The 24,009-nt window shown below is 48.4% G+C and overlaps 1 protein-coding gene and 1 long non-coding RNA gene across 2 annotated transcripts in view; one reads left to right on the forward strand and one right to left on the reverse strand.

Annotated features, from left to right (window-relative positions):
• Window positions 1-2,185: 2,185 nt before the first annotated feature.
• Window positions 2,186-24,009, forward strand: part of LOC118237392 — an 88,370-nt gene continuing 66,546 nt past the window's right edge. The window contains exons 1-2 of the long non-coding RNA XR_004767156.1: window positions 2,186-2,264; window positions 3,878-3,957. This is a non-coding gene — a long non-coding RNA (uncharacterized LOC118237392). The remainder of the gene's footprint in view (window positions 2,265-3,877; window positions 3,958-24,009) is intronic.
• The window catches only part of wscd2 (WSC domain containing 2), a 25,191-nt gene continuing 5,605 nt past the window's right edge, over window positions 4,424-24,009 (reverse strand). Inside the window, exons 2-8 of the mRNA XM_035436038.1 lie at window positions 18,906-19,020; window positions 16,796-16,980; window positions 14,450-14,571; window positions 13,114-13,288; window positions 10,868-11,032; window positions 10,367-10,567; window positions 4,424-5,013 (exon numbers count right to left, since the gene is read on the reverse strand). Of these exons, the coding sequence (XP_035291929.1) occupies window positions 4,661-5,013; window positions 10,367-10,567; window positions 10,868-11,032; window positions 13,114-13,288; window positions 14,450-14,571; window positions 16,796-16,980; window positions 18,906-19,020 (1,316 nt within the window). The 3' untranslated portion in view covers window positions 4,424-4,660. The remainder of the gene's footprint in view (window positions 5,014-10,366; window positions 10,568-10,867; window positions 11,033-13,113; window positions 13,289-14,449; window positions 14,572-16,795; window positions 16,981-18,905; window positions 19,021-24,009) is intronic.

Genomic DNA, 24,009 nt, shown 5'->3' on the forward strand with positions numbered 1-24,009 from the left:
AAAAGTAATCCAGAAAACCTGATCAGAAAAGTCCGAATAGAACGACGAAGTAAATCTTGGCGGGCAGACAAGCAACACTGCGTTGGATTTAGTAATGAATAAATGACAATGGTCTTCTAGTTTCAATATTTAAAAAAAAAAAACATTGCCCAATACTCCAAACAGCAGCACAAGTTATAATTCTGCCTACAAATCAGTTACGTTCTTACGGTCTTCACAGTTCCGTATTGCTAAAAGCAATATGCTATATTTCGGAAAATGGGAAAATTAATGTATTCACTTCTGCAATTCAAAGTGTTCACCTTGCATTTCAGTGGAAATACAATACATGAACAGTAACAAAAGTGAATTACAGGGTGACTGGTCCATACTGCGTGACACTAATACTGCAGTAGCCTATCATAGAAAATAAATCTGAATAAATAAACCATAGCAGGAAATATGACTTCTATGTGGTTCAATTTAAATGGGGCAGTTTGTGGTTATGGGTTGCCATTATTCGGAAACAGAGCTAAGCCTGCTGTGGCTTAGTATAAAATGTACATACTGAAAAAAAGGAAATGATAATGTCTGTCCTCACTATAGACAGCTTCCAGGATTCATGACACCTCTGAACATCAATTAGATGCTTAGACCTGTATTCAATCGTCATTTGTTGTTAAACTTCGACTCACAGATAAATGCAACAAGCATTAAGACTTTTCCAACGTTTGCCTTGCTTGCCCAGTGATCGCTGAACTACAAAAAAAGAACTGTAGGGGAAAAAATGTTTCTGCAAGAAATTTCCTGTTGGGACAAGTGTTTGATTAAATCCCAGCTCTAATCCGTTGGACCTGACTGCCCCCAAAACTGCGCAAACCCATAAAAAAGCCCATTTAACGCAGCTTTCTGAGACACATTGGACACGGTTGGGAAATGCAAGATATTTTTGAGCTATTCCATCTACCCAACTTACCGTAGTAGTATTTCACAATATATAGGCTAAAATAACAGAATCAAAATTAAATCTTTTTTTTTTTTTCTTCTCTCCATTAAGACACTAAGTGTGGTCAGGCTCAGCATTGTAAATCCAGAAACACTCAGAAAACGTGCTGGTTACAGGTATAGATAATAATTTAGTATTTTTAACTGACTCAAAGTACTAACTATCAGGGTTTTTTCGGTTTGGTCTCTTTCTTAGTCTCTCTCTCTCTTGCATGCCCCCCACCCCCACCCATCCACCCACCCACGCAAACACACATACACACACACACACACACACACACACACAAGCACGCTTACTCCCCCCTTTCAGTAAAATTGTCTTCATTCTCAATGACAGCAAAGGCAAATTCTCATGTTGTTTTTTAAACAAACATTAAGTCAGTTTCTTTCCTCTCAATACCTGATTACAGCATGCTTCAAAATAAAACACCACACTCCATCAGAATATTAGGAAACATTTAATTATAGGTACATCCTGAATATACTCCAGGTAAGTGCATTAACCTTATAATGTCAGTGTTAATTTTAAAAAGGGAACATATCATTGATTTCCATATTTTTGGAAATATACATGAGTGTTTTGGTCAAGCATACCAGAAACATGATGTCTTGAGATTGCACAGGATCTTTAAGCATTTTTTCTCATCGATTTATTCAAATCTATTTTTGGTAGAAACACATTACATTCATTCCATTACAAAATACATTCAAAGTGACACCACCCGATAGCATCCTGTTCTCTCCGCACATCCATCTGCATTAAAAATAACGTTCAATCCATTTTTTTTGTCAGTGTTATAAAAATATATACTGAAATAGCATTATTATTTAAATTCATCAGACACCCCATTATTTCTTTATGCTTTTTTGAAGGGATTTGCACATTTAGTACTTGAGGAGGGCTTATTAGTGTCGATTCGGTGTCTAACCGGAAAAGTTCATGACACAGCGCTTTGCTCGCGTTGCCAGGCAACTGGAACGTTAGCAGCAACAAAAGTCTAATCCGGCAAATCTAAATCCTTTAGTTGTCTAAGGAAAACAGGACAAAACAAAAGTAATAATAAACCAAAAAAACAATTAAAAAAAAACTCTTCTACCATGGGTAACATTTTAACGCTAATAAGTCTAAAAACAGTCAAACCTCGCTAAGTTTTTTTTTTTACATACAGTTAATGCAAATGCTAACCAACAACAGCACTGTGGAGAACCAACAAGCAGCAAATATGTATTGAATGCAGTTTAATGGGGAAAAGTTATATTGGACATTATCAACTTTTACGGTCAGTAATCGTACAGTATGTCATGTGCTTGGAAAACAACAGTGCCTGGTGGAAACAATCAAGTTCAAATAGAGAAATGTCGGGTTTTTTTTTTTTTTAAACTGGTCAAATCTGTCGCGTTTGGCCAGAAATCCAGTGTACAAGATTTATTTTCCCGTATTGAACAGTTAACAGCTGACAGCTGAATTGTCTGCTCTATTCGTGTAATTAAACATCTCTTTCCTGATTTTGCCAGGGAGTATATTTAATAATAACTTCATCCTGGTCACAGTTCCACACAAGATTGAAAAATGTTGTGAGCATTTTATTGCTAATCACCTTACAGTGCAGCATAAATTGTCTTTGAACATGGGGGATCATAGTGAAGAAATGCAATAAACAGCTCTGCTCCGTGTGCTAATTTGCATTAACCAAATCCTCACGGAGAGACTCGTGTTTTTTCTCCCTTTCTAATGACTTTCCATCTAATGTGGGCCGAAGCAGCAACCGTTTAAAAGAGAGTAATTTAGTTACTGCACCAGAAAACATTGCTTCTAGAATTAAACAAAGGCAAATTCATATTTTTTTCCCTTAAGCCGAGACTGACATGAAACCAGCAGTTAAATACCCCATCAGCAAAGCTGAGGTGGAGCTCAAAACCAATTACTGTAGGCCTACATCTCATTTGGAAAAAAAATCTAGATTAGTTTCACGTCCGTTAAGTGTCTTCAGCGTTCGCACCATTGTAGACAAAAATAATAACAATAATCCTGTTGTTTATCTTCTATTCAATCCTTTCAATAACCTTTTACCTAGCAAAGGCCCCTGAAAAACCTGGAAGATTGCGAGTCCAATGAGTAATTGAGGCTTCATTCAGGAGAGAAATTGTTATTTTTTTTGTGTGTGTGACTGATAAATAATTGCACAATCTGTTCAACATGCACCGTGTGGGTGGATGTGGTTGATGGCCTAAGATGTAATTGTTCTATCAGATTCTACAGAGAATCGGTTAGCAGGGGTTGAAATTGATCAGTTAGCACGAAGCTCAACAATAAACCTCGAACCCGAACACAGTGAGATTCAACACCAGCACACAGTGCTGTTCCATTAAACTCTATTCTCGGAAAGCGTAATTTCAAAATGATTATTTTTTAAAGCAGCATTTCCCCCCCGCATTTTTTGGACTTTGTAAAAACCGAAACCGAAAATAAAAACACGGCTAGGCCCGTTTCAGAAAGCATTTGTGGACTCATGAGTAGAGACAAAAAAAGAGCAACCAATCGCCCCAACAATGGCTTCAAGATTTTTATGCAGGTTTGAAACAGTTTTGTTTGACGGTATGGTTTCGACCACTTCCGCTGTCAGACAGTTACCCAGTGATGTATATACACAGTTCTGCCATGATAGCAGACTTTGTGAGGCTAATTCTTTAGAGCTGGAGGTTTGCCCGCCACCCGAGGAAGAGATGTCAGTAGTACCTCTTCCTTCTTCCAATTGATATATCAGCCCTGCCATGTCTTCTTTCCACCGCAGCTGTTCAGCTTGGGAACTCTGAGGGCAGTTCTTTGAAACGTGAGATGAGAAACGTGGGAAAAGCAGTACCGAAAGCAGAACGCATGTACGTTTTTCCACAGCTGGGAGAGCGCACGGTCGAGGAGCAGGATTGTCAACACCCGATACAGAACACAGAACGTGTGGGACTTTCTCCGCCCAGGTAGGAATTAGAACATCGCCACCCTCGAAAAAACAAAAAACAAAAAACAAAACAAAAAACAAACAAAAAACAAAAAACTGGTTTTGTGTCTTACTGTGGACACTTCCAACACTTTCATACAAAGAGAGTATTTGTTTTCGGTATGGGAAACTTGTGATAGCAGCACCCTCTTCATGTAAGTTCACAACGTTCATACATATATTCATATACCTTCACCTTCTGCTTTCCACCTTGTGAGTGAAAACCTAACTGGCTGAGAAACAAAGCAGCCGTAATGCATTTGGACGTATTCCCCAAATATTGTTATTCAACCAGCGACAGGTCCCTCGTTTTTTTAAGGCATGGACTTCACACACACACACACACACACACACACACACGCGCGCACCTGTGCAAACTCCCTTGCTTCTCTGCGGAACATGGAGCGCTCAGTGCCGTGATTTAACTTCCTCTCCGACAACCCCCACCCCCCCCCCCCCATGAAGCATGCCCAGTCATTGGTCAGTTTCAGCAATCTTTTCTCCAAACATTCCTTCTAAGAAAGAAGGGACGGGAAGGAGGGGGGCTGGGGAAGAGAGAGAGAGAGAGAGAGAGAAACGGAGAGAGATGAAAGTATGAAAAAGAGAGAGAGAGAGAGAAACAAAAAAAAAAGGGGGGGGGGCGGTTGGCAGATGTGAAGCTTGCATCATCATCATCATCATCATCATCTCGGGCGGTACTCCTCGGGAACGCCCGGGAGCTTGCGTCCTCTCAGGGCCCCGTCCACCGTCCTGACGAGGCCGTCGATGGCGGCGCGCATCTCGGGGGTGTAGGGGTCGTACTCCAGCTTGCGCAGGCCCGAGCGCTTGAAGCTGCCGTCCTTCTGGCCCTCCACACACAGCAGCCGGTCCTCGGACACCTCCAGGCCCAGGAAGAGCACCATGCTCTTCAGCCGGGCGAACAGGTCCCCCTTCAGCTCCTCGAAGTGCACCACGTGCACCCGCTTGCCGTACCGCAGCCAGTCCAGGGTGTGGGAGGCCCACCACGGTGCGTAGTTCTTCACAAACTCCGGCCACTCTGCAGACGGACAACGAAAAGAAGAAAAAAAAAATCAATGTGTAATTTTTGACCCATCCTTGAAGTTATTCCCCCCCCCCCCCCCCCACCTCACTCAGGTAAAAATGTAAAAAATAAAAAATAAAAAAAAGAAGTTTTATTTATTATTATTATTATTATTATTATTATTATTATTATTATTATTATTATTATTATTATTATTTTGCGTATGTGAGGCCCTGGCAGTAAAAGTGTTCTCTACAAGTGTAGACTGAACTCTGTAACCTGGACTTCACTAGCTTGATAGAGTTGTCAAGAGTCTGGGGTGTGTCACTGGATGCCTTGGAAGACTAGGAGTCAACAGTATTAAGGCACAAGCTAGCCAGGATTCTTCTGGTTACCCCGAGCTTACAGTAGTAGAACGTACGGTTCTTGAGATTAAAACAAGACACAATCAATTGCCGGGTCATCGGAGGATATGTGGGCTTCTTCAGTTCACCAGTGTTTTTTTCAGCTCATTTTGGGAACGGAACGGAACTGAAACTGAAACCGAACGGACCGCTCGACGACTCGCTCATCGGCGTAGCCAAAATGCCGCGGAAGCCGCAGCGTCCGGGCCCGTCCTGCCGTTCGAGGACGGCGATATCGACACGCCGTTTTCTGCGTCGCCTCGTTGCCACGGAAGCGCGGGCCGCCTTCTCTCTCCAGAGAGAAGCTTTTTTGGAGCTTCTCTCTGGAGAGTGAAATCGGCCGCGCCGATTGGCTGCGCTCGGAGAGCGAGGCAAAACATGGTCGACCGCCGACCGCCGTTAGCCTGGAATTCGCGTAAACAAGGGCACGTTAGCGCTTAACGCGAACGGCGGTCACACCTCGCGGACCCGGCCAGACCCCTTTCCCGCCCGACGACAGATCGGGCCTGACGTTAGCCGTAAACAACGCCAAGCTGTTGAAGTCCTCTAATTAAGTGACAGCCAATGACGATGTTGTGCGCATTTAAAAAGCACGCCGCACCGCACGCAAAGTAAAAAAATAAATAAATAAAATAAATAAATAAATAAATAAATAAAAACCAAGCTCTCTGAGGTCATTACAGTGAGGGAAGAGTACACAGAGTCAACAGAGAAAACCAGCTAAAAAAGAGTAAAAAAAATACTGAGACAAAAATAAAACTCAAAGAAATGGTACATCTCTCCCCATCGGGTTAGCCCCTCAGGGGTTCTCCATGTGTACGATACGACGTGAAGCCGTCGTCACTCACAATGATTAGACACCGAATGTGTCCCATCACCCCCCACCTCCCTTCCTCCCACCCCTCCCACCCCCCCTCCCCCATGCCCATTCTTCCCAACCCAAGAATAATCAAATACCAAAGTTATTTCATTAAACGGAACCGGTGCCATCCATCCCCGTGCAATCATTGCTCGTAAAAGATTGTTCAGTGAAGCGGATCCCCCCCGAGAGATAAAATTAATGGGACGGAACAAAGGCAGTTTTGGGGCCTTTTATGACGATACCTGGAGCTCTGGGCGGGGGGGGGGGGGGGGGGGGGGTTCGAATATTTACAGCGGGGGTTCAGGGAGGCCAGGTAGTGCGGCGGCCTCGACGGAAATCTACAAGTATAACGCGCAACAAGCTCAAGGAGACGGATTGTGAGGGAAGGTCGCTCACCGACGTTCTCAAAGACACGTTTGTTTCCTATTCCGCTCTCCTCCTGCTGCCTTTAAAACATAAAATAAAATCACTTGTGAATTCATTTTTTTTTTTTTTTTTTCTTTCCTCAGCTAGGAAAAAAGCAATTGCCGACCAGAGCGTGGGGCGGCATCTCCAGATCTCAGGGGACAAAAAAAAAAGTTTTAGATGAATTCTTACCGAGTTGGCCCGAAAATAATTAAAATCGCTGAAGCACATAGGGCAAGCTGTCGTAGCTTTCTGGCTTGAGGTCAGAGGTCATTAAGCCTACGCTTTTTAATAATTTACATTTCCTGGCATACAAGGGAGTTAAAGTTTGTTTGTTTTTTTTTATTGCTGATGGACATATTAGATTACTGTCTGAGCAATCCATCCTTGCGGACAAAACAGATTAACTCTGTCTCTGTCTGGCTTTTTGCGTGGAGACTCAAGATAGTTCCAAGACATACAAGCACTGCTGGACACCAAGAAAGCACAAAGAATATCGAGACTGTAATGGGGATGGCGGGTATGCGATCCCACCAAGTTACGCCTTGGCGGGGCGGCATGCTCCATACCTATACAGCCCAGAGAGTTCGTCACTTTTTAGGGTATCCCTATTCGGGGTCATTCCTATGTTCCCAGGGTCCTATGTTCCCCAGATTTAAATGACACATAATGGGACCTTGACAAAGGGTCCTATGTTCCCCAGCTTTACATATGTGCATCTCCCAGGGTCCTATGTTCCCAAGGTCCCAGGACCCTGGGAACCTAGATACGCTCCCTCCTATTCTGCAGACATGGCCGACACAGTGTTTGTGTGTGTGGGTTTATCACTGTAGATGCTGGTAGTCCTGAAGCCGGTTCTGAAGGCTGCAAGGAAGACAGTGACTCATCATGTTACTCAATCATGTTATCTGTGTGCCAGTTCTCAGACTTGGGGGGGGGGGGGGGGGGGGGGGGGGACTCGCAAACGTCCTGCTGCTCAGCAAAGTGGCACATGTCACACTGACTGAAAGGGAGAGGCCTGTCCCCCAGAGAGGACGGACAGCCGTGTAAAAACCATCTCGCGACGGTGAGCCCGTGTCGTCTTCGCCCTCAACCGCTATCGCTGGCGTTTGAGTCTGTCATCTGTGACCCCCCTCTCTTTGTGACCCCGCCCCCGCACCCGACCCCACCCCACACCCCCTCCCACAAAAAAAAAAAATCTCCCCCCCGAATCTCTCCGTTTATTGGCCTGTAAATGAAAACTGGGTCCTTTAGCGTAGCGCTAGCGGTCCGCGCGTCTTCGTGAGCCTCGGCGGGAAAGCGATCTAACCGCTGACGGAGTCGAGGGAGATCTGAGATAAAAGCCACGTTGCCATAGTGACTGAAATGGCGGGGAAATATTGCTCAGAAACAGTCGGGAAGGCACTGATTCTTATAAAAAAAAACGCCGGAAGGCACAAAAAGGTTGAAAACGTGTGTGTGTGTGTGCGTGCGCGCGTGTGTGTGTGTGTGTGCGTGCGTGTGTGAGTGCGTGTGCGTGCGTGTGTGCATGTGTGCGTGCGTGAGTGCGTGCGTGTGTGTGTGCATGTGTGCGTGCGTATGCCTGTGTGTGCGTGTAAATGCACACGTGCATACGTGTGCCACTGTGTATGCATGGTTGCGTGCAAAGCTCATTATATGGAAGGTTCAGAGGTGCACACACTGAAGTCATATCAGCTGTCCCCGAAGACAAATGGCTGGCATCTGCCGTCGTCTCGCAGCACAGAAATAATGCGATCAACGTCTGCATTCACAGTCGGGTCTGCTTGAAAGCAAAGCATTCCCTGCCTTAAACCCTCCCAGAATGCACCTCTCCTCTGGAAGGGCATTCAGTAAAGGGCTTTCCATAAAAAAAGTAAAAGAAATTAGTTAATTAGAATTAATTCTGCAGATTTTCTTATATTACTCGAATTAACTGAAGCAACCATGAAGATGGGGTGGGGGGTGGGGGGTGGCAGGTGGGGGGGTGGGCGGGGAACGCAAAAAAAACCAAACAAAATAAGCCAATGCTGGAGCATGAGCCAGCTGCTACCAATGCTGAACGCTTTCAGATTTTCATCTTCAGTTCAGCTTCAATTGAGCTTCAATTTCAACTTCAATTCAGCTTCAGTTCAGCTTCAATTTCAGCTTCAATTTCAGCTTCAATTCAGCTTCGGTCACTTCTCCTCTTTCAGCACTGTTGCACTAACCATGTTCAGATTGTCCGTCTGAAAACTGAGACACACAGGCTTCCACACCACAGCTTCCTGCCTCTACCGCCCCCCCCCCCCCCCCCCCCCACCCCACCCCCCCCCACCTCTGCCGGCACACCATTCGAGAGACCCGGCTTCTCAGAACCACGCAGATCTCTGAAGCGCGCGTATCTCAGAATAAATATAATTTCCTGTTGCTGGAACAGAAGGGACGGACGTGCGCGTAAATACCCTCTCCATCGCCCCCCCCCCCACCCAACCCCCCCAACCCCTCCCCAACGCAGCCCCCCCCCCCCCCCCCGGATTGTCTTCACATTCCACTCCGCCCTTGATGCAATTTCTTGCACAAGCTCGGGTCGTGTTCTGCATTCTCACGACCGGCGGGCCTGCGTTTGAGAGGCGAGCGCACAGCGGAAATGACCGCACGGCAGCGGCGAGAGAGAGCCTGCGAACGGAACGACCCGCTCGCGGCAGACTCGCCCAGCCAGACGAGAAAATATAACGTCCTCGCCCCTTACTGTGAATTCGAGTCTCAGCCATATTACAGTACTGATGGTGGTGGCCAACGGGTAGCATGCATTTAGCTTTAGTCATTACCACAGAATGCACCTTTCTAGGGTTAGCATTGCATTTTTTTTTTACCCATTCGCCTTTTGACGCATTATTTATACTTCATTGTCCTGCAGCCGTATGGCCTAGAAAAAAAAACGTCCATTTCACAAAACACTTCCCGAAAGTCGATTTTTGGAAGCTTCTCTTTTTGTGTTCTGTTGTGTACGGCTGCGGGCAGACAGCTTTTATGAGGAAACTGCTAATGTTCACGAAAAAGCTTCAAATCAAATTCTATGAACAAATTACATTTTAGACGATTCTTGTTATAGCATTAAAACCTACGCAGCTTACCGTTTGCGAGCCACGTCCTCATTAAATCGAGCAAAGCACACCTGCTTTCAGTACTTATCTTTATAACACGCAGCAAAGATAAGACCTCAACATTAGAATTTACTACAAAAAAATCTCACTGACATAATTACCCATGAAAACGTGTAATCCCACCAGATATTTCAACGGTTTTTTGGCAGGAGGGGACGCTAAGCCGTTGTATCTGCACAAAATGGCCGATAAATGGAAGCTAGAACCTCTTCCATAATGGGTTTTCATTCCCGAATATGGCACTGTGACAAACTCCCAATTTGCCTGTCGCTTTCCTCTGCGATGCCCACCCCCCCCTACCCCACCATCGTCCTACCGTCTGAAAATATTCTCCTTTTGGCACCAGCCCCTCATCTCGCCCGCTACACACCCCCGGGACCACACACCGGACCCTGCGCTGTGGCGGAATTGACCTCCGCTTGATTTATGCCGGAATAATAGAGCCCTCGCGTTGCTACGGCCGCCATTCCGTGCCGAGGCCCGCGGGCGGATCGATACGGCGGACGTGAACAGAGAGGCGGAGAGGACGGGAGTGCCCCCCCCTCTCACCGTACCTTTGCCCTTCCAGTGGGCCTGCGAGGCGAATCCAATATGGCCGCCGTACTTGCGGTTGAACTCGGCCATGAGGGCCTTGTACGGGTTGCGGATCATCAGGATGCCGGCGTCGAAGGCCTCGATCTCCTTCTTGCCGCTCTCGTGCGTCTTGATGCAGACGGTCCGCCCGCTCCTCCAGTGGTCTCTCTCCCCTTTAAAACCTTAAAAATGACAAGGGGGGATAGGGGGGTGGGGTCAGAAGTGCAATGGGCTAGTGGTTCACTGCCACGAAAAAAAAAAAAAACTTTCTAGGCCATCGGGAAACAAGCACTAAACTTGAAGTAAAACTCAATAAAGTGAACCATCCCTTTAAGTCAGAATGGCGTGACATTAAGGCGCCAACTGCCGCCAAGCCGCCAAAAAGTAAGCCCAAGCCAAACAGGAAGTGGAGGGCCACGCCAAACAGGAAGTCCAACTGCTGGCGCTGCGCATGGTCGCCAGACTTCCAGGACGGGCCTCACCTTTGTTGTAAAGGGAGCCATCGAAGTAGTAGCTGCCGGTGTAGAAGCCGGTGGCCAGCTCGATGAGGTGCCGAGCCCAGGTGTTGCCGGCTCCCGGGAAGCTGGCCAGAGCCACCAGGTGCTTGGAGCGCGTGGGCAGGAACCGCCGGTCCATGCAGCGATTGTCTGCAGCCGTAGGAGGACAAAAAAAACGAGGAGAGAGAAAAGAAGAGAAAGAGAAAGCGCTTGCATGAAAAGATGGATTAATCGATCACACGGTGAATTTTCCTCCCCCTGATTGTCTTTGCAAATCTCTACATTAATCCTTCGAGGAGTAGGTTTTTTTTTTTTTGGAGTCAGTGTTCTAGAATGCCACTGCTTGATGACGCGCACCGCACTCCACTGTCACCATTGTTACGTCAGCATTGGAATGTTCAGCTCAGAACATTCTATTCACGTATCTTACACCTAACATTTAAAAAAATAAAAATGTATAGAATCCTATTCGATATATGACAACATAACTCAGTGAGTAAATTCTGAATTCCCCTCCTCTGACCTCACTACGCAAAGGAAGGACCCGAGCATACTGTAACAGTGACCGAGCTCGGGAAAAATATATGCGCTGTTTGGGACAGGTTTGCCACACGCACGTCGCAGTGTAAAATGTGGCACACTAGTGTAGCTCGTCCAGCTTGAAATTCTCAGTTGTAATCACTCGCTTAACCCTGGGAAGACAAGCTCTCTGTTCTGAGCATCCAGATGACTCGAGAATCGGTTCTGAGAATCAAGATGACTCGAGAATCGGTTCTGAGAATCAAGATGACTCGAGAATCCGTTCTGAGAATCAAGATGACTCGAGAATCCGGTAAGAGAATCCAGATGACTCGAGCATTGCAACGCTAACTGGAGCACACGGTTAGGCTCCTACAATATGGTCGCAGACAGCTATTCAAACTATATTCACACCGGGGGAAAAAAAAAAAACCTTGGCTGCATCCCTTCACCTTCCCTGCAATTGACATTCCGCCAGCCCTCCGCGGGATGGAAAGTATGGGGGAGTTTGACCTGAACTTTGTTTGTTTGCTTTCCCAAGATTGTGGAGATTAAAGCTGCTTTCTGCAGTGTTTAATCTATCCTCCCTGCACAGACTAATTACTTTTCACTCCTCAGCTCCTTTCCTCCGCTCCCCTCCACTGCCGCTCGTCTCCTACCCGAAAGTACTGTGGAGGAGAGGAGGGAAAGGGAGAGAGGAGATGAGTTTGAAGCCGCTTTGCCAATACAGTTCGCTTCGTTCGTCTCCTCCGATATTAGGACGCTGGAGGGAGGGAAGGAAGGACACAAAGATCGGTTTCCGTGGCACAGAGGAGACGAGGTGGTAGCGGAGAAAAGGAGGATGTGTTTTTTTTTGATTGTTGGGACGCACCCAGTGACTTCAGAAAATGGTACGCCGGTCGCCAGGTCTGTCCCGATAAGTGGGGGCGGCGGCGGCGTAGGTCATGGGTTCGATTCCCGGGTAGGACACTGCCGTTTTACCCGTGGGTAAGGTACTTAACCTTCATCGCCTCTGGATAAGCGCGTCCGCTAAACGCCTGTAATGAAACAGGTCTCACACTGTACCGAACAGCAATCAGAATTATTAGAAAGTCCTAGATTGTCAGAGGCTGACTGAAACCTGTGTGTCTACTCACACTGTGGACACAACACACACACAGGTTGACCAACTCTGGACGGAATCTCTGGTTTTTAGAAAGAGGGGCAGGGGGAAATAAAAAAAAGGAAGTTGACAGATTGGATTCATTCCATCCAAGGCCAAGTCCTGCACGGGTGTTCTCTCGTGATCCTCGCCTGAGACGCGCTTCTGAGGGTGGCCTTTGTGGAAGTGAAAGTCCCGGGGAAAAAAAAACACAGGGCACGCAAAACACGGGCCCCTTCTCAAAGTCCTGGAGCTGTTGCTTCAGAAAATTTGGGTCACGCTTCCTGGACGGCAGGTCCTGCTGACGCACTCCCGTCAGAACGGTTGTGCAACACAGCCACACAGAACCTGCGTTGCCACGGCGCTGTGCTTTAATGGAGATTTGCACAGTAAAGCGCCATAGCAACGCGGCCACACAGAACCCGCGTTGCTACGGCGCTGTGCTTTAACAGAGATTTGTAACAGTAACGCGCCATAGCAACACAGCACAAGGAGTCTGAGAGGGGCTTTGGGTGGCGGGAGTGGGGGCGGGAGTGGGGGTGGGGGTGGGGGCGGGGCACAGCCGTTTTACCTTGCACCTGCGTCTGGTAGACCAGGAAGTAATCCTCCGTGCCGCAGCTTTCGAACTCCTCCCCGGGACAGCGGTGAAGGCAGAGCTCCTCATCCTCACGCTCGTGCAAGGTGAACCGGGGCGTGGGGAACCCGCAGAGGCAGCGCTCGCCCGACAGAACGGCGAGGGAGAACTCCTGAAGAGCGGAAACCCAAGATCTCCTCACTGACCATTCAAGATGGTCAACTCCTACAGTGCGTTCCGTCTACCCTCCCTTCTTTTTCTTACCTGTGGGACGTTTCAAATAGCTAACAGCAGGTTCTGCCTTTTCTTCCACGGAAAAGAAAACACAACTAGACACTGCACTGTCCTTGGCCGCATGATATCTTAATGGTAGACGATGTCAATAGTCAAAAATCAAAGACTTTCAGTGTCAACACAGAGCTGACTGTCTAGTTAGGCTACAGTAATATCTATGGTACAGTTTAAAGGTAATGGAGTCAGTTTTGTAACTGAGAGGTTGTGGGTTTGCTTGCAAAGTTGTGTCCTTGAGGAGGCTCCTTAACCTGAGTTACTTTATTAAATATCCAGCTGTATAAAATGATTGTCTGTTTATAAACTACACAAGTGCCTAAAAGTTATGTAAATAACGTTACCAGCCCCACACCAGCAACGCAGCACCAGCTCTGCCCCACAGTGAAAGCCATACTGCTCTCCTAATATCCTCAGCCCCGTACAGGAGGTGTGAGTTTCCCCCGGTCAGTACTGTTTCAGTTGAATCCACTTGAATCTCATTTATGAAATCACTCACACAACGTCGGAATTTGTGATGAAGGAACATGCTAGAGGCGGGGGGCCATTACCCGGGATGGGTGCAGGTGTTGCGTGCTAACGCCCCCCCCCCCCCAGCTGTGACGGAATACACTCAGACGGGGCCTTCGGCTCTCACGTGTGGATAGCTCTCAGAGTCAGTCAGTCAATAAGTCAGTCAGTCAGTCAGCCAGTCAGTCAGTCAGTCAGCCAGTCAGTCAGTCAGTCAGTCAGTCAGTCAGTCAGTCGGCCAGTCAGTCAGTCAGCCAGCCAGTCAGTCAGTCAGTCAGCCAGTCAGTCAGTCAGTCAGTCAGCCAGTCAGTCAGTCAGCCAGTCAGTCAGCCAGCCAGCCAGCCAGCCAGTCAGTCAGTCAGTCAGCCAGCCAGCCAGCCAGCCAGTCAGTCAGTCAGCCAGCCAGCCAGCCAGCCAGCCAGCCAGCCAGCCAGTCAGTCAGTCGGTCAGTCAGTCAGTCAGTCAGAGAGCCGCAAATCTGCAGGAGGGGGGGATGGGGGGGGGGGGGGAGGGGGGGTGGTGGCGTGACCCTCACCTTTTCGGTGCAGAGGTCCACGCACTTGTCCACCGACATGTTGGCGATGGTGGAGCCGGCGGGGAGGGCCAGCGTCACGTTGTCGGGTCTCCTGAAGCACCCCTTAAAGATGGCGCTGCCATCTGACGGGAGACACGGGGAAAAAAAAAACCAGAAAACATAAGACACCAAGTAAAACACAACGTATTTCATCTACGGAAACATTTCCTTTGATTGTATTTACTTACTATACCCCAGACCTAATGTAATTTGGATTCAAATACTTTCCTGTGCTCTGTTGATCTTGCCTGGTGCAACTGAGCCTGCCAATATGACCAGAAGGGGCGGGGCTTGCACTTTTTGAGAGTATTTCATTGGTTCCAATACACAAGACAAGATCAGTAAAGCGTACAAAGGTATTTGAATCCAAAACAAATGCCTATTTGACCCAGGTCTGCTACACACAGTGATATCTGTGAAGTGATTGATTGTATTGTACTGTACTGTACTCAGTTGTATTGCGTTGTATTTTATTGTATTTTAGGGTACTGTGTTCTTGGGCTCTAAACAGGTTTAATAATAGGATCCTGCATATGGTCTGAAATGAAAGTTGAATATATGGCAATGTGTTTAAGCTAAATGCACTATCATGGTGTGTGGGGGGGCGGGGCGGGGTTGGGGGAGGAAAAGGGGAAATCGTGGGAAGGAAGCGGCAGGCCTCTATCTCCTGACGACACAGCCGCAAAGATGACGTCGCCAACACCAAGCTTGTGGGGAGGTGGGGGCGTGGCGGAGGGGGCAAAAAAAGGCATCCACTTCCTTCTTTCAGAGGGGCTCAACAGTTATCTCGAGAGAGATAACCGCTCCACAACCCGACCCCCCCCCCACAATCCACCAGAAAACTGAGGCCAAAACGCACGAGGAACGCTGACCGGTGCGGTTTTTTCCGCAAAGGAGAAGGACCGCTTTTTTCCGTGCGCCTGAAAAGCCGAAGAAAGCTTTATTGCTCGCTGAAAAGCTGACGAGGACGCGAAAACATCTTGGGCACCCGAAACGTGGGGGGGGGGGGGGGGGGGGGCGTTAAATCCCCCCCGACGTCGGATTAAATTTAATTGTACCTCGAGGCGGGTCACACCGAAAAAAAGGATCGGGATTCCCGTGCCACCTCCCCGAGAAATTGTCAGGCGTGAAACATTAATTTTTCAGTTTCATGTTTTCTGGGGTTGAAGCATCAGAAGCCGTTTCCCACGTATCATGAGTGAACCCACGAGCGTGTGGTTAACAACAGCAAAAAAAACTACTCCAAAGGTCAGCTGTTTGGGCCACTGACAATGTCAGTGCTTTTTTTTTTGGTATGGCAACCGACATGCAAACAGAAATTTAATTATTATTCTGAATGGCCTGTTCTCGTCGCTACGCTGTGTTATGCTACGCTAAGTTTAGTTTAGAGGGAGTTAGTCACGAAGTACACAGCGGAATCCAAATTCTGCAGAGAAGAGCAGGTCTGCGCAGTTCGTACATACACGTACCGCTGTTCCATTTCTCACGTATTGTATGAACTGTTGTGCACACCCACTTTTTAAATGACCCAGTCCAGTTCCTGTTTTGCTGATGAATACTAAAATTTCACACTTATATTAGAGAGGTGTATTCAAGCTGAAAGGGCCCATCATTTATGTACAGTATTTAAACACACTAGCTAGAGCTAGCTGCTTTGCTGATTGCCAAGTGTAGATGTACTGTACTATAATAAAAAATGAAAAAAAATATCAATCAACGGTTTTTAACATCTGATGGACTTTTTTTCCCAGGCCTAGAAAACTCTGTCGAGTGTTTCAGTTTAAGATGTTGAAATGGCTACCTACTGGAAATAAACAAAAGTAATTCCCCAGCTTCCATTTAGAGAAGTACTGAAGCAATCAATGCGTTTGTGATGTCATTTTGGTCATTCTGTAAAAGGCACGGCAGATCGATCAATGCGTTTGTGATGTCATTTTGCGTTTGTGATGTCATTTTGGTCATTCTGTAAAAGGCACGGCAGATCAATCAATGCGTTTGTGACGTCAGTTTGGGCATGTAACCAAAAGGTCGCAGGTTCGATTTCCGGGTAAGGACACTGCCGTTGTACCCTTGATCAAGTTACTTAACCTACATTTCTTAAGTATATATCCAGCTGTATAAATGGATACAATGTAAAATGCTATGTAAAAAGTTGTGTAAGTCGCTCTGGATAAGAGTGTCTGCTAAATGCCTGTAATGTAATGTAATGTTTGTGATGTCATTTTGGTCATTCTGTAAAAGGCATGGCAGATCAATCAATGCGTTTGTGACGTGCGTTTGGGGGGGGGGCGGGGGGCAGGAGCTCACAGCGCCGCGCGGACTCCTGGCTCAGCTCCAGCCGGTAGATGGACAGGCGGTTGGCCCCCCCGCACACGTTGCCCTTCTCCCCCTTGCAGTCCATGTTGCAGTCGGCCTCGCTGGAGTTGGGCGCCTGGATCTTGTGGCCGCAGAAGCACTCGGCACCGAACTCCAGGCCGGCGTACAGGTAGCCCCTTGGGGGACAACGGGGGGACAGACGGGAAAGCCGTTACGTTAGCATCGCTAGCCCAAACGTCAAGTCGTTTCTCATTCGTTTTTCTGTTCGTGACTGCAGTGGGCGCAGTCTCGCTCAGGAAAAGGAACCCGAACAGTTCATACTCTCTCTCTCCCTCTCTGTTGTGTTCTCTCTCTCTCGCTCTCTCTCTCTTGTCACTCTCTCTGTTGCACTCTTAAAGGCAGCCCTGGGCTCACGCGAGGAAATGAAGCTCAGGAAGGAAGCAGTGCCGAGGCATTAATAAGCATGCCATATACAGGCACACGTGCTCTTTGGTGCGTCCACTTGTTAACTGCTGCATCCAGAAACCAAAAAAAAAAATAATAATAATAATTTCTCATGGTCCAATTAAATACATCTTGCAAGATAAACATCAGCAGCTCAAGTTCCCTTATGTAAATATAATGCATGGGACATTTAAATAAAAAATGTTACCAATATTCCAACAGATGCACAAAATATACAAAAGCAAAATAGACAAATGATTTCAGACACGCGCGTAAGCGGGCTTAACAAGAATAAGTCCACGTCCTTACACGAGGACACCCCTGCACGCAGTGCACAACGGATTGATGAACATAGCAATGACTATTAATCAATGCATGTGCATGAACACCCACTGAGTCATCTCAGCCTCTGCACCTTCACTCTTCTGACACATATTTGCGAGGGTATGCATATTAGGCTCCGGGGATGGGGGACGGGGGGGACGGGGGGGGGGACAGGGGGACGGGGTCGGGGGGCACGCGGTGAAAACCGTCAAAGCCCGGCACACGCCCCCCCCGCCTTCCGGAACACTCCGGAACCCGTCACTCATCTGAAGCCTTAATGGGTCGTTGTGTTTGTTCTCGCTTATTTATTTATTTATTTATTTATTTATTAACTGTCTTCCTCTGCGGTGAGTGGGTGGAAAGGAGAGAGAGAGAGAGAGAGAGAGAGAGAGAGAAGAGATAAAAATGTATTTTCCCTCTCCAAGACTCAGTGGTGGGTGTAATGGATGGCACTCCGGTCAACAGCCTGTGATATGCTCCAAGAAAGACAGAGAGAGAGAGAGAGAGAGAGAGAGGAAATAGTGGAGAGAGAGAAGAAGTGACTGACAGAAAGACAGAGAGAGAGAGAGAGGGAGAGGAAATAGTGGAGAGAGAGAAATGACTGACAGAGAGAGAGAGAGAGAGAGAGAGAGAGGGACCTGAATATATGAGAGTGGACGTGCCAGAAGAAAAAGATAAAATAATCAGCTGCATTTAATCCAGTCCTGTCAGACCCCATTCATCTGTGGCAACTGGAGACATTTGAGCCTGTGCACCCATTCATACAAGTGTGTGCGCGTTACACGAGTGTGTGTTTGTGTGTGATGAGTGTGTGTGTGTGTGTGTGCATGTCACACGAGTGTGTGTGTGTGTGATGAGTGTGTGTGTGTGTGTGTGTGCATGTCACACGAGTGTGTGTGTGTGTGTGATGAGTGTGTGTGTGTGTGTGCATGTCACACGAGTGTGTGTGGGATGAGTGTGTGACCAGTGGCACTGGACAGACCCTCTGTTGTGCAAACTCGACACAACCTCCCAGCAAGGCCCCGCTTTGTGCTTCATTCCGCTAAATCCCGCCAACAGAGAGAGAGAGAGAGAGGGAGGGAGAGAGAGAGAGAGAGGGAGAGAGAGAGAGAGAGGGAGGGAGAGAGAGAGAGGGAGGGAGAGAGAGAGAGAGAGAGAGAGAGAGAGAGAGAGAGAGAGAGAGAGAGAGAGAGAGAGAGAGAGAGAGCATTCCCATCTGATGACGCATCACAGATAGGTTTGTGACCCGTGTGCCCGTCAAACACAATGAGCTGGGCTAAGCCCGTCCTCATTTAAACACCGCAAAGAGACTTCTGTGGGTCTCTGGTCCTACCTTTCAGCGCAGTTGTCCTGGCAACGGAAGACAGTCATTTTCCTGTAGTCAAAAAAGGATGCCCCTCTGAGCGCCCGTTTTTGTATGTCATCGATGTAGCAGCCGACGTACTTCGCTGGAAAGACAGAAGAAAATAACAAATTCCCCTCACAACACTGCGCGTAGGAGCACACGGACATTTCGCTTAAAAGGGTTCATCAGCACGTACTTGTACTGTAGCGTAATACCATGGGCTGCAATAAACACACAAATAAAAAAAAAATGGAAATAATAAAATTAGCATTTTAGCACCATCGACACATTAACATTAATGAACAGAACCGAGTGAAGAACAGGGATTCTTCTTTACTGCAAAGAGGCTGGCTTCTGGACATTGTGGTTCACTAAAAGAATCTATTCTATTTTTTATGATAAGGTACCATAATGTACAATGTTATACGTAGCATAACCGCAGCATCAATGAAGAGGATATGTTTTCTTAAATGAGCCTGCGTCATTCTACGCATGCTCCCTGATACACAGCCCATGCAGTCTCCCAGCCCCACTGCAGTCTGAGCAAACTACACCGAATCAATACTGAAGCACTTATATCAACCCTTTCAAGGTGTTAGATCGCACAAATACGTGATTAGAATGCTCTTAAGTGAACATTCTAATGCTGATGTCACAATCCCTGCTGGTAGCAACGGAGTTCTAGAACACTTGCTCAGAACTTTGAAACAAACATTCCGAAGAACACATACTTCAAAGGGTTAATGAGGCTCCCTCACACTACATCCGATTGCAACTGCGTAAGGTCATGTGATGACTGTACCCTGAAGGCCCCACAATCTCCTCAAGTAGAGAAAGTCATAATGAACAGATGAAGTGTTCTTGTGGACGGGGGGGGGGGGGCACTCGCCAGACACAGGGCGGTAAACCACAAAACGTAAGGAACAAGTTTTTTTGAGATTGCTACCTGAAAATGAATACCCCCTCTCTCCCATTAGAAGAAACTTAAACATGGGACAGCTGGCTCGCAACACGAGCAGTAATATCGGGAATTTGTGCTTTGGGGTCTTTTCTAATGAAAGTGAGGCCCAAACTTACGATGAAATATTAATTTATGTGTGGAATCAGTTTTGAGCTAATTTACTGTGGCCCTGAAGTGGGGAAAATAATGATTAACACATAACTCTTGAACTACATCTGCTCCCTCTCAACCCCGCCACCCGATTACCATCTGAGCTTCGCATTCTCCTCACATTGCGGTTGCTTATTGCCGCAAATAAAGAACGTAAAAGATTAATGGACTGCAAATACAGAACGTAAAAGATTGATGGTTTTTTTTTTTGGGAAATGAAATTCCACAGTTTCCCGTTAAAACCCGAGATTCTCAGAGTAGCAAATTAATTTTCAGATTTATTCAGTTTGTAAACAAGAGACAAACAAAAAAAAAAAATACAACGGCGTAGCCTTTATTTGCCTATTCATCCCATCGAGTGGCAACGAGGACGAATCGTCCCTTTTTGGACGCTATTGAATTGTAACGCGACGGCGCATTCGCTAGCGCGTCCGCCCCGCGCGCTTCGCTAAACGAACGCGTCTGCCCGCCCCCAACTGCAACTCTGGGGGCTTCAACCAAAACAGAAACCCGCCGCATTACATGATCTTTTTTATCCCCGTTTATTTATTTTCGTTTACACCCCCAAGCGCGTGGTTTCAAGAGAGGAGCGTCTCTGACGCCAGTGCGCCTCCAGAAATAACCGACTGTGGTCCGCTTGGTCCATTTATCAGAAAACCCAAATGTACACTAACTAACCCCCCCCCCCCCCCCGCCTTCACCATAACCGCCCCCCCCCCCAACCCCCCCCGGCCTCTGACTGACAGCCATCTGTCCAGGGGTCATCATCCAGGCTACGACATTATTATTTAGTGCTTCCATTAAGAGCTGAAGAGGACGCACACGAGCGCCCGCTTGGCCGGGGTCATTACTGTAATTGTAATTGTCTAAAAGCAACGCAGGACGCCGGGTCGATGATCCCATTCCCCGACCCCCCCGGCGGCGCTAATCTGCTTCAGCGCGGAAGAGGGGGGGGGGGGGGGGTTTAAAAGCCGCGCTGCTCGGGAATCCGACCGGCGCGCGGAGCCCGAGCCGCAGAGAGCTTTAGGGGGAAAGCCGGACATCGATATGATTCCTCCTGACTGGAGTTCACAAGCCCTTCCTTTGCACTGATGTGCATGGAAAAAGAAAGAAGGGAAAAAAAATCAGAACATATATATATATATATATATATATATATATATATATATATATATATATATATACACGGTAGCTCAGTTTTGTTCAAATGTAAGGGAGAAGCGACGAGCCAGGAGTCGTGAGAGTTCATAAAAATGTAAATAACAAAAGGTTGGTAAATTAAAAACTGGAGCCACCAGGTGGAGCAGTGAGAGAGAGAAAGGGAGAACGAGAAAGAGAGACAGAGAGCGAGACAGAATGAGGCACAGAATGAGTATGCGCGAGACTGTGAGACAGAGCGAGAGAGTGGGAGAGTGAAAATGAGAATGAGACTGAGGGAGTAAGAGAGATTTTTGACGGAGATAGTAAGACGGAGATAGAATGAAAGTGAGAGAAAGAGAGTGATAGAGAGAACGAGTGTGAGTGGGAGTGTGAGACAGTGAGAGCGAGTGAGTGAGAGCACGTGAGCGTAAGAATAAACGTGAGGTAGTAAGAGAGAGTGAGGGAGTGATAGAATGAGAGAGAGGGAAAGAGAGAGAGAGAGAATCATTTAGGGGAAACTGGGCCTCTCGCCCTCCTGTGCCAGAGAGAGAGGGGGAGAGAGAGAGAGAGAGAGAGTCCTTCAGGGGAAACTGGGTCTCTCGCCCTCCTGCGCCAGAGAGAGAGAGAGGGAGGGAGAGAGAGAGAGTCCTTCAGGGGAATGTGGGTCTCTCGCCCTCCTGTGCCAGGGAGAGAGAGGGACAGGTCAGGACCTGCCGCTGCTTGGCCTCCCGCTGCCGCTCACTAGCCCTGACTCACAGGAGGCCATTCCGCCTGTACCAGCGCCAAGCAACAGCAAACGCCAGGCTTCGTCACCGCCACCCGTCTCCCGGGGGGGGGGGGTGGGGGGCTGGGGGGCTGGGGGGGGGGTGGGGGGGGTCACGCACAGAGCGGCCCCCGCCACCACACACAAACGAAAACGCAGATAAAATACCCTCAACATCACTCCCACACACGTATGCGCGAAGCCAAAAAAAAATAAAAATAGCCCTGTGATTCACAAGGCGGAGAGGAGAGGAGGGAGAGCCGGCGCACCAGCCGCGCGCACGCTGCTGATTGGCTGACGGCGCCCGTCGAAAGCAGAGGCGGCGCGACGGCGCGAGCGGTAAGGCCGCGGTGACCTCACCGACTGAAACGCAGGGCGGGATGAATGGCCGCTACGTCAGACTGAAAGAGATCGGAATCTGAGAGAGTTCTAATTCAACATGAAATTCATTCATCTTCAACGGGAGGTTTTTTTTTTTTTACGTGGGGGAGTCTTCAGCGCTCCTCAGGTTCTCCCAGAATTAGCGTGCGCGTGTGTGTGTGCGTGCGTGCGTGTGTGTCGGTGTCTGCATAAATGTGTGTGTGTGTGTGTGTGTGTGTGTGTGTGCGTGTCGGTGTGTGTATATGTGTGTGTGTGTGTGTGTGTGTGTGTGTGTGTGTGTGTGTGTGTGTGTGTGTGTGTGTGTGTGCGTACGTGTGTGTGTGTGTGTGTATGTGTGTGTGTGTGTGTGTGTGCGTCTCGTGGAGAGGGCCTGAGGTGAGGAGGGGGACCCTGCTCGCAGCAGGATGAAGCAGTCCTGCCTGACAGGCGGGCGGCAGCACTCAGAACACTAATCACTACTGCAGCTCCTCGCTCGCCCGCTCGCCCTGGGACCGCCACTCGAGAGGGGAGCGTGTGAGCGGGAGAACAGAGAGAGAGAGAGAGAGAGGGGGAGGGAGAGAGAGAGAGAGAGGGAGAGAGGGGGAGAGAGGGAGAGGGAGAGGGGGAGAGGGGGAGAGAGAGAGGGAAGAAGAGAGGGAGGGAGAGAGAGGGAGAGAGGGAGAGGGGGAGAGAGAGAGGGAAGAAGAGAGGGAGGGAGAGAGAGGGAGAGGGGGAGAGATAGAGAGAGGGAGGGGGGGAGAGAGGGAGAGGGAGGGGGAGAGAGAGAGAGAGAGAGGGAGAGAGGGGGAGAGAGAGGGAGGAAAAGAGGGACAGCGTGTGAGCAGGAGAACAGAGAGAGAGAGGGAGGGAGGGAGAGAGAGAGAGAGAGGGAGAGAGGGATAGAGTGATGCAGGGGAAGGCTCTACAAAGATAAGTTCACTGAACATCAGCATTTGACATCATCCTGGGGATGGAAAATGCAAACAGGAAAATTAATGCTCTGAAAAAAAAAAAAAAAAAAACGGGAAACAGAGTATGGGGGGGGGGGGACCACAACAATATGTCACATTCGTGACTCTGTGGTTCATCTGACACACATACTGTCAGAGTCAGTAATGAATTGGGATGGGCGGGGGTGGGGGAGGCTCTCTACACACTCATTTGTGCCGAGCCATCGACCAATCACCACCCCCCGCTCCGTGCGCTCTCATCCCTCCGAGCCTTCATCTTCGTCTTCTTCGTCTTCCCGTGACAGCTTTTTCGAGCTTCCCGTGGCGAGCGCGTGTCAGGGCACAAAGCCGCGGCCCCCCCGCCACGCGAACGCTCGCCTTCCCCAACGCCGTTTCCGCCGGCGACGATTACGCAATAAAAAGCTGGCCTCCGCGTCTCACCGAGGCTGAGATCACGAGCCCCTGCGGCGTCCGCGCAGAGCGACGGTAAAGATCGACCTCGGCGGCGTCGCTACGGCGACATCGACGAGCCGTAAAACGATTCCCACGCCTTAATAATTCCTCCGCCGGTTTCGATACCGTTTTTTTTTTATTTTTAATTTTTTTGTTCTAAAAGGGACGGGGGCGCTTTACGTCTCCGTTCGCCGGTCGCCAAGGAGACGTGGCAGAGAGCGCTGAGACGCGCGCACGGGTCCACAAGGTGCCGGAGACTGCGGGACGAAACCGCCAATCTCAAAAGGCTGCCGCTGTTCTCTGAAAGCAGTAAAT

The sequence above is a fragment of the Anguilla anguilla genome, chromosome 10 (assembly GCF_013347855.1).
Source record: "Anguilla anguilla isolate fAngAng1 chromosome 10, fAngAng1.pri, whole genome shotgun sequence".
NCBI classification, from domain to species: Eukaryota; Metazoa; Chordata; class Actinopteri; order Anguilliformes; family Anguillidae; genus Anguilla; species Anguilla anguilla.